Source organism: Phytophthora sojae (genome assembly GCF_000149755.1).
Source record: "Phytophthora sojae unplaced genomic scaffold PHYSOscaffold_3, whole genome shotgun sequence".
In the NCBI taxonomy this organism is placed as follows: domain Eukaryota; phylum Oomycota; class Peronosporomycetes; order Peronosporales; family Peronosporaceae; genus Phytophthora; species Phytophthora sojae.
The window spans coordinates 3,346,263-3,360,743 of NW_009258117.1; the positions used below are offsets into that span (position 1 = coordinate 3,346,263).

The 14,481-nt window shown below is 58.2% G+C and overlaps 6 protein-coding genes across 6 annotated transcripts; 3 read left to right on the forward strand and 3 right to left on the reverse strand.

The window, feature by feature from the left end:
• Positions 1–241: 241 nt before the first annotated feature.
• Positions 242–2,073, forward strand: PHYSODRAFT_246058 (hypothetical protein; the record flags this gene model as incomplete). The annotated part of the gene is made up of 3 exons (XM_009524722.1): positions 242–968; positions 1,214–1,937; positions 2,013–2,073. The coding sequence occupies 3 exons, from the start codon at positions 242–244 to the stop codon at positions 2,071–2,073; spliced, it is 1,512 nt and encodes a 503-aa protein (XP_009523017.1).
• Positions 2,074–2,120: 47 nt separating this feature from the next.
• Positions 2,121–3,741, reverse strand: PHYSODRAFT_490699 (hypothetical protein; the record flags this gene model as incomplete). Its single annotated transcript, XM_009524723.1, has 7 exons — positions 2,121–2,270; positions 2,367–2,613; positions 2,702–2,776; positions 2,856–2,931; positions 3,006–3,373; positions 3,466–3,530; positions 3,598–3,741. 7 exons carry the CDS (start codon positions 3,739–3,741, stop codon positions 2,121–2,123), a joined length of 1,125 nt encoding a protein of 374 aa, XP_009523018.1.
• An 876-nt stretch (positions 3,742–4,617) lies between these two features.
• On the reverse strand, positions 4,618–7,848 carry PHYSODRAFT_495070 (hypothetical protein; the record flags this gene model as incomplete). Its single annotated transcript, XM_009524724.1, has 3 exons — positions 4,618–5,235; positions 5,406–5,412; positions 6,188–7,848. The coding sequence occupies 3 exons, from the start codon at positions 7,846–7,848 to the stop codon at positions 4,618–4,620; spliced, it is 2,286 nt and encodes a 761-aa protein (XP_009523019.1).
• Positions 7,849–8,073: 225 nt separating this feature from the next.
• Positions 8,074–8,947, forward strand: PHYSODRAFT_558741 (hypothetical protein; the record flags this gene model as incomplete). The annotated part of the gene is made up of 3 exons (XM_009524725.1): positions 8,074–8,149; positions 8,232–8,455; positions 8,549–8,947. The coding sequence occupies exons 1-3, from the start codon at positions 8,122–8,124 to the stop codon at positions 8,945–8,947; spliced, it is 651 nt and encodes a 216-aa protein (XP_009523020.1). The 5' UTR covers positions 8,074–8,121.
• Positions 8,948–9,726: 779 nt separating this feature from the next.
• Positions 9,727–10,257, reverse strand: PHYSODRAFT_543712 (hypothetical protein; the record flags this gene model as incomplete). Its single annotated transcript, XM_009524726.1, has 2 exons — positions 9,727–9,851; positions 9,925–10,257. The coding sequence occupies 2 exons, from the start codon at positions 10,255–10,257 to the stop codon at positions 9,738–9,740; spliced, it is 447 nt and encodes a 148-aa protein (XP_009523021.1). The 3' UTR covers positions 9,727–9,737.
• A 3,428-nt stretch (positions 10,258–13,685) lies between these two features.
• PHYSODRAFT_495402 (hypothetical protein) lies at positions 13,686–14,423 on the forward strand (the record flags this gene model as incomplete). Its single annotated transcript, XM_009524727.1, has 2 exons — positions 13,686–13,856; positions 13,938–14,423. 2 exons carry the CDS (start codon positions 13,686–13,688, stop codon positions 14,421–14,423), a joined length of 657 nt encoding a protein of 218 aa, XP_009523022.1.
• Between the last annotated feature and the right edge of the window lie 58 nt (positions 14,424–14,481).

Genomic DNA, 14,481 nt, shown 5'->3' on the forward strand with positions numbered 1-14,481 from the left:
TCCGCCTCTGATTCCGTTTCGTCGCAACAAGCTCTTACGAAAGTTGTCGTCCTCAGACAACGAGACGCAATCGAGAGGACGAAAAAAGATCAGATTTTCTCAGATTTTTATCAGATTTTCGTTTCGTTCTGAACTGCTTAAGCGCTCTAATGTCGCGCGAACTCGGACGACATTTCAGTGTGGCGCACACCATACGAAAAGGATCTTGAAGCGGCGCGTGCATTGAAATCCATCAGCGGTCATGGCCGACGGCGACGCGCCCATCGAGTGCGCGCTCCTGCCGCTCTGGGACGCCGCTGTCGCCACGCCGCCCACCGACTTCGCCGACGGTGTGCATGACCCGCTCTCCGCGCCCGACCCGGCGGGCGCGCCCTTCGCCGTCAGCCGCTCGCTGAACGGCAAGCTCTCGCTCTGGCGCGGCCCGCTGCACTGGCTGCGCGTCGACGCCGTGGTCAACTCGACCAGCGAGTCCTTGCGCGAGAGCGACGGCGAGTTCGGCAAGCTGCTGAAGGCTGCCGGACCTGAGATCGCCGTCGAGTGCGACGCCGCCGGCGCGTGTCGCACGGGGGACGCCGTGCTCACGCGTGGGTGCCAGTTGCCAGCCAGGTTCATCCTCCACACGGTGGGGCCGCGCTACCTGCCCAAGTACCACAACGCGGCCGAGCACGCGCTGCACTCGTGCTACCGCAGCGTGCTCACGGTTGCGAGGGAGAACGGGCTGCGCTCCGTGGCAATCGGGTGCATCTACACGCAGCGCAAGGGCTACCCGAGAGAGGAGGCCGCGCACATTGCAGCGAGGACGGTGCGGCGGTACCTCGAGCACTACGCCGACGCCTTCGACCGGGTAGTTCTGTGTGTGGAGTCGATCCAGGACATGTTCGTCTACGAGCGAGTGCTGCCGCTGTATTTCCCGCGGACGACGAGGGAGCAGCACGAGTCGCGGCAGATGCTGGCGACAAGAGATCTCGGTTCGTTTTTGTGAGAAGTTGCTGCTTTACGATGTTTCGTTCGCGCTAACGATTGATTTTCCTACTGCTAGGCAACAGCTTTGGTGAGCCGATTATTGAAGAGCGAAAGATCCGAATCGGCGACCTCAGCCATGCATCCGTTGATGTCTCCGTCAACAATCAGTGTGAATTCGAGCACGGCGAGAGGAACAGCAAGGACGAGCACCGGCAACAAGATAGCTATAAAGCGAGTGGTTTTGTTGGAGGGCCCGAAGATGACGAAGAAGGGAGCGACATTTTGGCCTTCCGGGCCATGTTAGGTGATCCAGATGCGGAACGCTTAGATCGATTGCAGCAGATGCAGGAGGAGCGGCAGCGGCGAGCAGCGGAAGCTGCAGTCGAAGAACAGAAGCGTCTTGAGAAGGTCACGGCGAGTACAGCTGAATGGGATTATGTGGCGGCACTGCAACGCGCAAAGAAGGAGGATTTTTCCGACCTGACGGCCCTCGAGTTCTGCTACTGCGCCGGCGTGGATCTTGCTGGACTCCCTGTGGTTGTCTATCTCGCTGGGAAGTTGCGCGTCGACGATATAGACCTGGAACGTGTGCTGCTTTTCGTGTTAGTGACGCTTGAGTCTCAGCGTGCGGCTCTTACCTCGACCACTCCACAGTTTAGCGTGCTGTACGTGCATGCGAACGTGACAAGTGACAACCAGCCGCCCAATTCGTGGACCAAGCGATTATTCCGTGTGTTTACAGCAGTGGCAGCACATCGGACTCCGAGCGATCGCCCTCTGCAGAACAAGGGGGCGGATTCGGTCCTCCGATTCTTCTACGTGCTCGAACCTTCGCTTGGTCTAAAGTTTCAACTGCTTCTGTCGAAGGGGTATTGTGACAACGGAGGCCTTTACAGCCACGTGGTGTACCTACAGCATCCAGATATGCTAGACAGCATTGCTCCAACTCTTCAGCTGCCGCCGCACATTTACACGTACGTGGGATCATGCAGTGCTCCACTAAAGCTCGCTTAGCTCACCATCTGATCCTTTTCGTTTGGTTGGTGTAGGCCAAAGCAAGACCTCGCCGTGTCCAGGAGCAGTGTCAGTCCAGAAAGCGCATCGCCTTAACAATGAATGTGTTGAGCCACGTTTGATTTTCTTTCTTGTCAGTGTGGTTATTGCTTCCACTTCGACACCTGCTGTACGATCACAACGGACTGCGCGTCTGAGCCTGCAACGAGTGTGTCAGACTCGGCATGAACCGCCAGAGCGTTCCACGGCTGGAAACCGGAAGCGAGCGGCTGTACGTTGAGGCCTCCCGGTCCCTTCGCAAATCCGTTCGAAGCACCCAACGAACCAAACGGGGTCAAGCTCTGGCCGGCTGCAATTCCACTAGCACCACTGTAGCGTTCATACTCGACATGATCACGAGGGTTGCGACCGTGGTGGAAGTCCCAGCAGTTGACGACAGCATCGTCGCCGCCAGTGTAAAGGTGACGAGGTGACGCTGAGTGTAGCTTCAGCGCACGAACGGCGCGCTGGTGGTACGCCTCAGTGCGGAAGGGTGTATCGAGCTTGCGGCGGTCCCAGAAGCTCACACGCCCGTCGTCTGCGCCCGTGATTAGCAGCTCGGGTCGCGTTGGGTGCGTCTCCAGCGTAGTCAAAATGCTTTTTGAGCTAGGACTGAACGAACGAACGTGGCAAACAGTGTGTTAGTACTCATAGCACGGGAGTAGTCAAGGAACAAGTAACGTACTCGGCGCAGCTCGTGACAGGGTACTGGTTGTTGGCCGTAAGGTCCCAGATACGAAGCTGGTTTCCAGGAGTCGAGCTGGAAAAGCAACCACGCATAAAACTATCAGACATGAATGCTCAACGACTTAGGCACCTGAATGCAATTAATTTCGTACCCGACAGTGGCGACAACAGAGTCGCGGCCCAAAAACTTCACGGCATTGATCGGCAGTCGGCTCGTGCCCTTATTTTCTTCATCCCACGCAACACCAAACGTTAGTCCCAGCAAACGCCCCATCTCGTCAATCCCACATCCTGCAACATACCGATCTTCTCGACGCTCGCTGCGTCGTCCAGCTTCAGCCACGCCAAGGCTCCACCGGCACTGGCAGTCACGAGACTCGTGCGGCTCTCGCTGACCTCCACGCACGTGGCCGCAGCACCAGCAAACACCTTCTCCCACTGAGGCATCACAAACGGAGACAGAGGCTTGCTCGAGTCTCCGTCCGACATTACAGCGTCATCGCTGGCGCTGGAAGACACGCGGTAGGCGAAGACTCCGCCCGCCGACGACGCGCTGACCAGCAGGTTCTCGCCCCTGGCCGCCACAAACTGCAGCGCGTTCACGTCTCCTTCATGCTCCGCCTCCGCCAAAGTGCTCAGCTCGCAGGGGCGTGCATCGCCCTCCTCACGTCTAACAGCGGGCAGAGAAGTCAGTCCTTCAGTCAATGTCTGCAGTCTCGACAGCTACCAGCCACCCCAGCCAGCTACTTGACGCACCCGAACTCTCTGCGCAGCTCTCGCTCGTCGTGCGTGGAACGCACAGGCAGGTGCAGCGTCACGTGGTTGGTCTGCGGGGGTGTATGTAAAGTGGTGAGAGGACGAGTACCAAGTGACCGGAGGGGTGTGCGGGCTTACCTCGTTGTCCCAGCCGCCGACGGCCACCAGAGGGAGCACCTCGAAGTCGTCCTGCAGCGTCTCCGACACGTAGCGAACGTCGCTTACGACGCACAGCGCCTTGACCTTCTCGTCCACGAAGTGTCTCGACACGGACGCGCTCATGTTGCTCGACTCTGCTACAAGCTCGACTTTGACTGGGCGGGATTTGTGTTAGAAGGTACCGTGAGGGCTGTTTCAGATTTAGAGATGATACGGTAGTGCTTGTACCCAAAGAATGGTGCGATGTCATGATTGCGCTCTTCGCAACGACATCCGATCGACTCCGCGGCGTTGATAACTTTTCCTGTCGATTGCGGGGGCCTCCCCATCTCTAAGCTCTACCGCCTCCGCGACCAATCCACTCGCCCTCTTTTTCTCTACAATATGACGTCCGTTCACGGGTAAACACGACGGTCTCCGCCAAAACTTCGCTCTTGCTTGCGCCGTCGCGTCGCTGTGAACGCACGGACGCAATCACGGGAGCCAACCGACTAACGCTGCGCAGCCTACTCAGCCTTGGGGGCACGACGACGCCGGGGCTTCGTGGTGGCGTCGGTGGTGGACGCCTCCAGCGGCTTCTTGGGCTCCTCGTCCTCCTCCGCGGCGCCATCCTCTTCGCCCTCCGAGTCGCTGCGGATGTCCTTCTCGACGTTGCCGTCGCCGAGCGCCTTGATGACCATCTTGACGATCAGGAAGCCCCAGTAGATGTGGAGCACGAGCAGCAGGCACAGGAAGCCGAACCAGACGACCCAGACCCAGTACCACACGTCAGCGCTAATGCCGTGGTAGCTGCCGGCCTCGGTGATCGGCACGATGATGTCCCTGTACGCAAACGCGTAGGCGCTGTGCAGGATGTTGTACGAGTAGAAGAACCAGCGCACGATGAACCACACGAGCGCGAACAGGCCGAAGAAGATGTTGGCCACGGTCTCCCACTGCAGGTACACGAACACCTTGGCTGAAATGACAGCAGCAAAGCAAGAAGCACACATTGGTCAGTCAGCAGCGAGTACTAGGACAAGAAACAGACGGTTCGGACGCACCTGTTTCGAGCAGCAGGTCGTTGACGTCGTGGATCATGAGCACGCAGAGGCCGACCTTGGTGAGGTCGGCGTAGTACGAGAAGAGCATGAGCGAGATGGTGGCGAAGTGGTGCACGAGCATCTCGGCGTTGTCCTTGCGCTTCACCGTGTAGTGTTTGTTGGTGATGTTGAGCATGAAGTCGATGCTCTGGAACCAGAAGCTCAGGTAGATCATGTAGTACCAGCGCTGCAGCTCGTTGGCCACGTACGGGAACCCCTTGAAGTACTCCTCCTTGTCCATGAACCACGGCTCGTGCCAGCCGATGTAGAGGCCCAGCGCGTGGAACGCGCCCACTGCCGCGTTCTTGTAGAGCGACTCGCGCATCTTGTCCTCCTTGTCCTTGGTCAGCCAGCCCTTGCGCAGCATGTAGCGCACGGCGGGGCGGATGAAGACCGTGTCCACCACGAAGTGGTAGGCGTACAGGCCGGCCATGGCGGAGCCGAAGCGCTTGACCTCGGCCATGGGGTCGCACTCGGTCAGGAAGCACGGCATGGCTGGGACTCCAAAGCGGTGTGGTCGGCAGGCAGGTGTCGTCTACGGAATTGCGCCAGACGCGTGGACTTTCGCACTGAGCTCATGTACCCTCCCCTCCCATCTGACCGCAGCCGACCGTTATATGTGTAACGCACACAGCCGATTCCAGCCAATCAGCGATGTCAACTGAATCCTCTGGGGTTTTGTATGCCCCCAGCCAGTGGTGGCACATGCCGCCTTTTCAAAATTATCATATTTCTTAATACGCCGAAATACGTGTTGAAACTTTGTCAAAACGCTGCGCTTTGCTCAAGGAATTCATAACAGTCGTTTTCACTTGAAAAGACGTTCTAGAAGCTGAGATATAACACAGAGCCATCACTGCCCCAGCTGGTACTCAAAGCGATGTGACGTCAGACAAGATGGCTTACTCGAGTTGCAGTGGCCCGATCCACGCGGAATTGCTCGCGGCTTCTCTACTGCAATGGCGACCAATTTGCCCATTGTCCTGAGGTCGTTGTGTGTCTTGCTGTGCGTTGGGGTAAGTTGGCTTGGCTTGGCTGGGTTTCTGGAGGGGGGTTGGTGCTCGCGAAGGGCAGATTCATCCGCTGGCCACTTGGATTCACTGAGATCCCTTTGCTGCCGCCTGTCCATTCGTTTGACCGCGCCAAAAACGCAGAGAAATGGACGCGCGGGACGAGGCCAATCATGCAGCGCCGCGTCCGCATGACCTGTTGAAGTGTGCGCGGCACTGTGCCGTCGAGAGGTTGCAGCGCAAGCTCGATGTGCAGAGCTCAAGTCGAGCTGTCGGCCGCACTGCTGCTCTGCGTGGGAAGGCTGGAGCCAACGTGCCGAAGTGCGGGTAGCGAGATGCTGCGCTGAGTGAAGATCCGAGGCGGAGCAGTGGTGCGACGGTGGCATTGAATTGACGAGGGCGTTTTACCGGTGCAAAGATTCAAGTGTCCAGCTATTAGCAGTCGATTCATTCAAGTGCTACGCAAACTCGTTCTACGCCTCAATGTTGTCGACGTCCTCGTCTTCGACTTGCTCGGCAATGATGCGAGCCACGTACCCGTCGCCGACGATGTTGCACACAGTCACGAGTCGACCGATGAACCAACTAATGGCCACCAGGTAGCTGTAGCTGGCGGGGACCTCTTCGCCAGAGTATATCGTGGTCCAGATGGAGTAGATCATGACAATGCTGGAGTTCGGGATCGGAGCTGTCCCCATCGAGCCCAAAACCGTCAGAAGCAAGATGAGCGTCAGTTGCAGCCAACCCAGCGGCACTGCTTTCTCAGACGTGGACACCAGATAGACCAAGGCGCTCGGATAGTAGAGGGCCGAGCCGTTCTTGTGCAGGATGCAGCCGATCGTGACCACAAACTGCAGGATACTGCGAGGCACCTCGCGCGTGGACTCCACGCAGCGCAGCGTCATTGGCAGCGTCACTAGCGATGAAGACGAACCCAATGCAAACATCGCTGCTGGGAGCATCGCGCGCATGAACGGAAACGGATTCTTTCTGATGGTCAACCAGAGCAAAATGGGGAAGAAGACCAGCTCAAAGACTATCATCGAGAGGACGGCGCACAGCACGAGGACGCCGACATGCGTCGCGGCCTGGCCAAGCATTTCCTGGCCTGAGAGCGAGCCGGCCACAAGCGACATCACAGCAATGGGGCTCCAGTCAATCGCCTTGCCGATCACATGGAAGAAGATCTTGTTCATCTGCTTGAGGACGTCGAGTAGCGGGCTGTTCTCACGGGAGCTAGTCTTGACTGCTGCGGCGCCGAAAGTGATGGCAAACGTGACTACACTCAGCAGCATGCCCTGCTGGAAGCTGGAGAAGATGTTGTTCGGAATGAGCTGGTTCAAGATGTCCGTGATCTGCATGGTCACAGTGGACGCGGCGTTAGCAGTGCCACCAGTCAGGAGCACTCGCGTCGGGTCGTAAAACTCGAAGCGAGTCGTGCTGTTCATCGTGTCTCCCGAGCACGTCGCCGCGCCCGTCGCATTGTATGTCAAGAAGCTGCCGTTCTCGCACATGATGCTGAAATACACCGGGGACGTCACAGAGGTGACGCCCTTGGTGAGTGGGTGCAGACCTCGCAAGAGCATAGCGATCGCGAGCGACAGCATCGAGGCCAGCAACGACAGCGACGTGAATATAAGCGCCGTGCGCGTGCCAATGATGGACACTTTGCCGAGCAGGACGATGTCCGCCACCGTTGTGGACAGGCTGGTGAAGACCATGGGGACGACGAAACACTTGAGCACCTGGAGGAACACTTTTCCAGGCAGGCTCACGAGGACGCTGACGTCGTCGGAGACGTCGATCTTCGTTAGCAGCATGCCAAGCAGCAGTCCAGCCATGGCTCCAAGCATGATCTGCGTCGTCGACTCCCGCAAGAAGGCGCATCTGCGAGCTCGGTCCGGGTAGACCACCTCTGGCGGGTCCACGGGCGTGGTGTGGAATGGGTACTGGCAGTTCATCGGGTTATGGAAGCCCGACTTGGAGTTGGACAGGCGAGACATGGTGCCGAACTTCCCCGTGACGGGGTTATAGACCTCGCCCTCGCTCTCCGTGGGCGAGACCGGGTCGCCGTAGACGGAGGTGACGCGGCTCCCATTCGCGTCGTCGTAGAGGACAACGCGCGGTCGGTTGGACATGGTGGGCTCGACTGGAGCAAGTTTTGCAACTGCAGCGCATGCACGCAACAGAGCGCAGTTAGCTATTCATACATGCAGCAGCAGCACCTTCCCATGCTTTTCAAAGTTGAAGTTGCGTTGTGTGCGCCACACCATTCGGATGGGCAAAGATACATAGTCACGCGAAAAGAACCTCGTCAGGCGGTGCGCGCCGCACGTTTCGCTCGTCACTTGCCAAGTGTCTGCGTCCAGCCCACTTCACTTCAGCTCGCTCCCCTTCCTCCCTCGGCCGCCATGTCGATCCACATGCGCCCGCAGCTCTGTACGTGCGTCTGTCTCCCTGCGTTCTCTGGGTCTTCGTCTGCCCCGCCTGACCTTCGTTTGCCGGTTGTTGTTGGCTGCAGTCCTCGTCCGCCCGCAAGCGTTTAAGCTCAAGCTGAGCTCGCGCGCCATGTCGACGGGCAAGAAGCTGCAGACGCGCAGCCAGGCGGTGGCGCTGCGGCTGCCGGCGCGCTCCATCACTCGCTCGCCGCAGGTCGTCGTGGCGGGCGCCGTGCTGAGCGCCTCCGTGTCGCTGCTGCTCAAGGAGTCGGCGCTGTGTCAGGACGCGATGCTGCTGGCGGCTGCGGTGCGTGCTGCCTCATCCTCGACCGTGCTGCAGTACCATGCTCCACTGTAGTGCTCACTGTTATCTACCCTACATACGGTTATTGAATTGCAGGACGGACCGTCGGGTAGCGGGGACCCCAACAAGAAGAAGAGCGACCCCGTGGAGCAGATCATCGACGTGGTGCTGGGCAACTGCGGCGAGCTGACGCTGGCGGGCGGTCTCGGCTTCTGCTCGGGCTACGCTCTGAAGCAGGTGGGCAAGGCCGCGGCGCTGGCGGTGGGCATCGTCTTCATCATGGCGCAGACGGCCGCCTACAACGGCTACATCGACATCAAGTGGGGCAAGGTGCAGAAGGACATGATCGCCAAGGTGGACCCCAACGGCGACGGCAAGATCGACAGCGAGGACGTCAAGCTCTGGTACCGGAAACTGCTCAAGATCATGAAGACGAACCTGCCGTCGTCCGCAGGTTTCTCCAGCGGCTTCGCGCTTGGCATCTACTACTCATAGGTGCTCGGAGCAAAACGCTTTGAGTCGGCGCACGCGTGCCAAGCAGTTTCTTGTCCGTCTCCCTCTTCATGTATCAACATTTCACCTTCATGGAACACATTGTTTTTGACAGAAAAATAAACATCACATTGCTACATACTGTTGCCAATTTGATCTACTCAGTGGGGAAGGCCTTGGCCAGGAACCCGACAATGACAGATCGGTCGTCGGCGCTGGTGACACCCATGCTCTTCAGCTCGCGCGAGAACGCTGGTACGCTGCTGATTCCGTTGCTAATGAGGTTCAGCCCTAGTGTAGCGTAGAGGATGATCTCTGGCCGCGTGAAGGATAAAAATGTCTGCTTAGCGCTCTCTGAGCACGTCGGGAAGCAGTCCTGCCACATCTTTTCACGTAACCTCGACTTCAAGTCGTTGTCCGCCACCTGGAACGGGTCAAATCGTAATGTTAAACGCCCCCTTCGACGTCGGAATATAGGCCAGAGCCGTACGTACCGATACGGGGATTGCTGCCGGCATCTCAGCTCCAACGGGTTCCGTCTACCACGCCGACAAAACACCAGATACAACGACCACGTCAGCATCCACCAGCAAGCAACAAGCTCGCGGCTTGCCGAGAAGGGGTGCGGCCCTACCGACAAGCCAGCCTTTCGGAGCTTGAGGGCACGGAGATTGTATTCCCGCGCGGTCAACTGCGTCGCCTATAGCAAGGACAGCACCAGCCAACCAACGACCACATCCCAACAGTGGGTACATCGTTCCGCAGGTTTTCCTCCAGCTACTAAGCTCTATAACTACAACATGCACTCGCTACAAAGAGAGTGTCGTACCGCTGGGTCCTTCTCAATGTAAATCCGGTACGCCTCGCTCGTGCGAAGGCGCGGCGTGTACAGCTTGGTCTTCCACTCCTGCAGCAGCCACGCCCAGCTCTTGGGTCAGCATAATAAACCATACCCATCAAGCCAGCCATCAAGCCAGCACCTCGGTCTCGTCCTCGTCGTAGTCGAACTCGATGGGGGCGATCCAGCCGCGCTCCAGCAGTCTGGCCAGGATGTGGCCCGCCATCCTCGTGCGCGCCTCGCCCACCAGCGTCGTGGCCGTGGCGGTGGCCGTCGGCGCAGTGGACGCGCTGCCGTCCACGACCAGGTCGCCGTCGCTCTTGGCCGTCGTCATCTGCGTGGTGAAGAGCTGCACGCCGTCGCGCTCCAGCCACTCGCGCAGCACCGTCTCCTCCATGAACTCCATGTCGTTCTCGTCCGACGTCTCCAGGATGCCGGCGTGCTCCAGCAGCACCACGAACTCGTCCTCGCTCATCGTCTCTGACACGCTTCTGCTCCGCTGCGACCGTAAGCCGCGACAGTCGGTGACGTAACGCCACACTCACACCACCCAAGACGACTACCGCCACGCAAAAAACATCTTGTCCCACTTTCGGGCTCTGTCTCTTTATCAGACATGGGTACAGTCCCGGACTGCAACTCGAAGCTGCGGCTTGTGGCGCACGTCCATCGGTCGACTAGATAGTCCGATGCCCATGGCGTTGAAGGACGCGGAGCTGACGGAACTGGCGCGGAAAGCGACTGCCAGTTGACGGCGCTGCACGTGACGAAGTATCCACCTCGCAGTAACAGCGACGCACGGCTTCAGTCGGAGACCACCAGATTGGAGAATTCCACGCGCGCGCATGGGGAAGGCGTCGCTGCTGTTGGCGGCTGTGGGGGTCAGTACAGCGGCTCGGATGGGGCGCGCAGTGGGGGCGTACGAAGAAGTGCGAGGACGGGCAGCTCCGCTGTCGACAGATGAAGCAGCAGGTTACGCGGTGATGAATTGTGCACAAATGTGTGGGGAGTGCGCGGAAGTGTGGTGCGATGACGGGGAGGTTAGCGGTTGCACGCCAGGGACTCGACAGATTGTTCGGGTGGCTGACCAGTGTGCTTCTACCTGCGGGGACGGAGACTTGGTGCTATCGCGGGACGTGTTTCTGGGGATCTCGGGGGCGAACAGCACTTGGATCCCAGTGAATTGGAGCTGTGTGGCATGTGACTCGAATTCTGCCGGCGCTGGTGGTGGTGATATCGATTCCAGAGATATTGAGGCATCTTGCCCTGAAAATGGTGACAGGACAAACGCTTCGCTGGTGGTAGCGGAAGGATTTAGCTCGGCTCAAAGCGCCGCAAATGAGAGTATTGGCGATACCGTTGGTTCGAGCGGAGACGCATCGCTCGACGGAATTGCTTATCCTGTATCGACCAACAATGACACGTCTGGAAGCTCTGATGAGGAGATTAAGGAACCAGAAGCTGCGTCAAGTAGCGATAGCGGCGGTGGCAGCGTTGATACCAGTGCCAAAAGCAGCAGCAATAATGCCATCAACGGTGCCAGCGACGACGCTAGCATCAGTGATGGAGGCGATAGTGTTTGGTCCAGCTCCGGGTCGGCCAGTACGCAGCCGTGGAATGAAGAAGGACAGAAAACTGCTCCACCGATGCCCTACGCACCAAGCGTGTTGCCATCAACGGCGCCGTCGGCGTCAAATAACGGTGCTTCATCCTCCTCGCAAACTTTCGTTCCGACATTGACAATTTCTCCTGTCATTACACCAACAGCAACGCCGACGCTTCCTGGCACTGCAACCCCCACACCAGAACCAGCCAATTCAGGAATCTCCGCCACAGATTTCCCAGTAACTACTCTCGCTGCTTCTGTTGGAAATTCGCAGGACGGAGATGCTGCCAGCATGTCATCAACTGCTCCAGTGTCCACTTCTGCTCCGGTGACAGTGAAGCCTCCGCCTCAGACGTCTGGGAGCTCCGATCAAAGCTCAGGCAATGGGAGTCTTTCGGCCACATCAACGATGACGAAAAGCCCATTTTTCTATGCCTCCATAGTGCTGGCAATCGTGGGCATTATCGGAGTCGTCGTCGGATACAGAGCCGAGCGAATGCGAAGCCACCGAGATGAGGAGAGGAATTACCGGACGTCCACTCGGGCGGCTACACCAGTCTCCACCCCCTCATCCCCCACAAACTTAGCCCGGGTTCAGTTCAACGATCACCATATTGTCGTTTTGTAAAATAATATAATACTCCCTACCAACGCATCGACATGTAGTCTACGGACCACATTCACGCTGTGAGCTGGCGACACCAAACACTGTGAAGCTTGCGGTAGTTCGGCCGTAGCAGACGACGTCTGAACGTAAAAGAAATGCGTGGCTCCAAGCACCCATTTGTACAATAGTGCCTTCTTTGCCTGGATGTTGAAGAGCTCCAACTGAACCGCTTGGACCTCGTCTGTAAAATGGAGCAATGTTCTTCCACCGTTTTGTGGACCAAAGACCGGGTGAGAGGGGCCCTGCTTGGTCTCCTCTGCTTGGACTCCTCAACGCATACACGGACTTAGTCCGCCGTTTCATTGCTCACTTCACATCAGCCACCGCCATGGACAAACACACGGTGTCCGTAGCTATCGTGCTGCTCATGGTATCGGTAGTCGCTGCACAAGGGTCTACGTTAGCTGGGCGATATCTTCGGGAATCGGCAAGCTCTTCGGGCACTGACAGCTCAGGGAACACCGTCGTCACTGTTGGAGACCCAATACTCGATTTCTCATCACGAGATGCTAGCTTGGCCAACCTCACCGAAGCAGCCCCTACCCCATTATCGTCAACAGGCATCGAAGACACTCCTATTCGACCAACCTTTGCCTCCGCGCAAGATACAATCTCCAGTGAAGCAATCGGAGTTACTCTCCCCCAGATATCTTCTCCGTTCAATTCGGACAACACCATTTCGTCAGTGTCCACGCCAGCCTCCGTCGGCGTCCCCCCATTCACGACCACAACTGCCCCGGATAGCATCGCCGTCGACACCCCTCTGAATCAAGAAACTAATATTGCAGGCGAGATTCGAAGCTCGATATCCTCGGCCGCAGAAACTGTCGTTCTCTCGAGTCCTGAACCAACCACAGCTCAAGCAGCAGCCCCTGTACCCGTGTACACCTTCTCCAGCTCATCAACAGCGTCAGTCTCTCCTACGCCGATTAGCCCCTACACGGCCACTAGCCAGTCTACCACCTCATCAACACCCTCCCAGGACGAGGGCATTACCAGCTTCTCCACTGGCGCCGTCTCGACGACGGAAGAGCGAGCAGCAGTCGAGAGCACCGCTTTGGAGCTTGCATCCTCTCCCCAGCAAATTGAAGACGCCTCCACGCCGTCCACATCGACCGTCAGTGCGACCGCCTCCTCCGCAGACTCGAAAGCCCCGACTTCCGACGAAAGGGCAACTTCAACTTCAGATCGATCCCAAACCAATGACCAGGGATACCAAGACGACCAAGACCAAGGTGACAATGACGGATCCCGCTCCACCAACCCTCCAACGTCCTATTCGGCACTTCGCAGCCCCATTCTGTACGCATGCGTGGTGCTGGCCTCGTCGGCGCCGTCTTCGCCTTTCGTGCCAAGCGCAAATGTGACGTCCGCGATGAACGGGGCGCAGTCACCGAGGCTGCTGCCGCGACGCCGCCTCTGCCCCGCCACACAGCATGGGCGCCGCCAATTAGTCAGGTCCGCGTCGTCATCGACGACCGCAACTTTGCCATGCTCTAGCGTTTTTAGTGGAAGAAATAATTATAATATTCTCAGAAATTAAGCTGACACCACTCGATGAGGGCCCCTCATTGCAGTTTTGGGGCAAAACTTTGATCATTTCAACCAACCGCTTTTTGATACTCAGGGCATGAGCGCGAAGGACTCGCGGCTGCCGCTGGGCGCTGTGCGCACCGCCGACGGGGAGGTGGTGGTGCCGGCGTCGCGTCGGGCGGACGGCTCCACGCGCAAGCCCATCCGCATCCGCCAGGGCTACGTGCCGCAGGACGAGGTGCCCAAGTACAAGACCGTCGCGCAGCGAGTACGTCAAGATAATGCCATTAGTGCACCCCTGAGACTAGCTTGGCTGTATTTAACACTGCTGCATTGCATTGCTGTACAGCGACGCGAACAAGAGGCCAAGCGAGCCGCAGAGGAGAAATCGAGTGGCGACCCTGCGGTTGATGAACTGTCGCTGGATAAACTCTCGCTGGAGCAGAAGAGGGAGGCGCCGGCAGCGCGAGAGCGACCGCGTACGGGCGGCGACAGAGCTCCACGGCAAGAGCGAGAGCGTCGGCAGCCGCCTAAAAAAGACATGAAAACACCGAGGGATTCTGGTGCTGGGGCTGCTGTCGAGTCGTCGACGGGAGATCGCCAGCAGCAGCTGAAGCGGCAGCTGACGAAGATCAATAAGCAACTCAAAGACATCGCGAAGCTGCAGGATGCAGACGCTGCGTCTCTCACGACGCAGCAGAAGCAGAAGATCGAGCAGAAGACAGCGCTGCAGCAGCAGCGAAACGAGATCATTGCGGAGCTGAATGGCGCCACCGTCACGAGAAGCAGCGCATCGACTACCGGACCCCGACCCAAAGTAGCAATTAGTTTGTAGCTCACTGAAGAAGACTACCGTTCCTGTACACAGTTCCTGCAGCGTATCCTCGAGACGA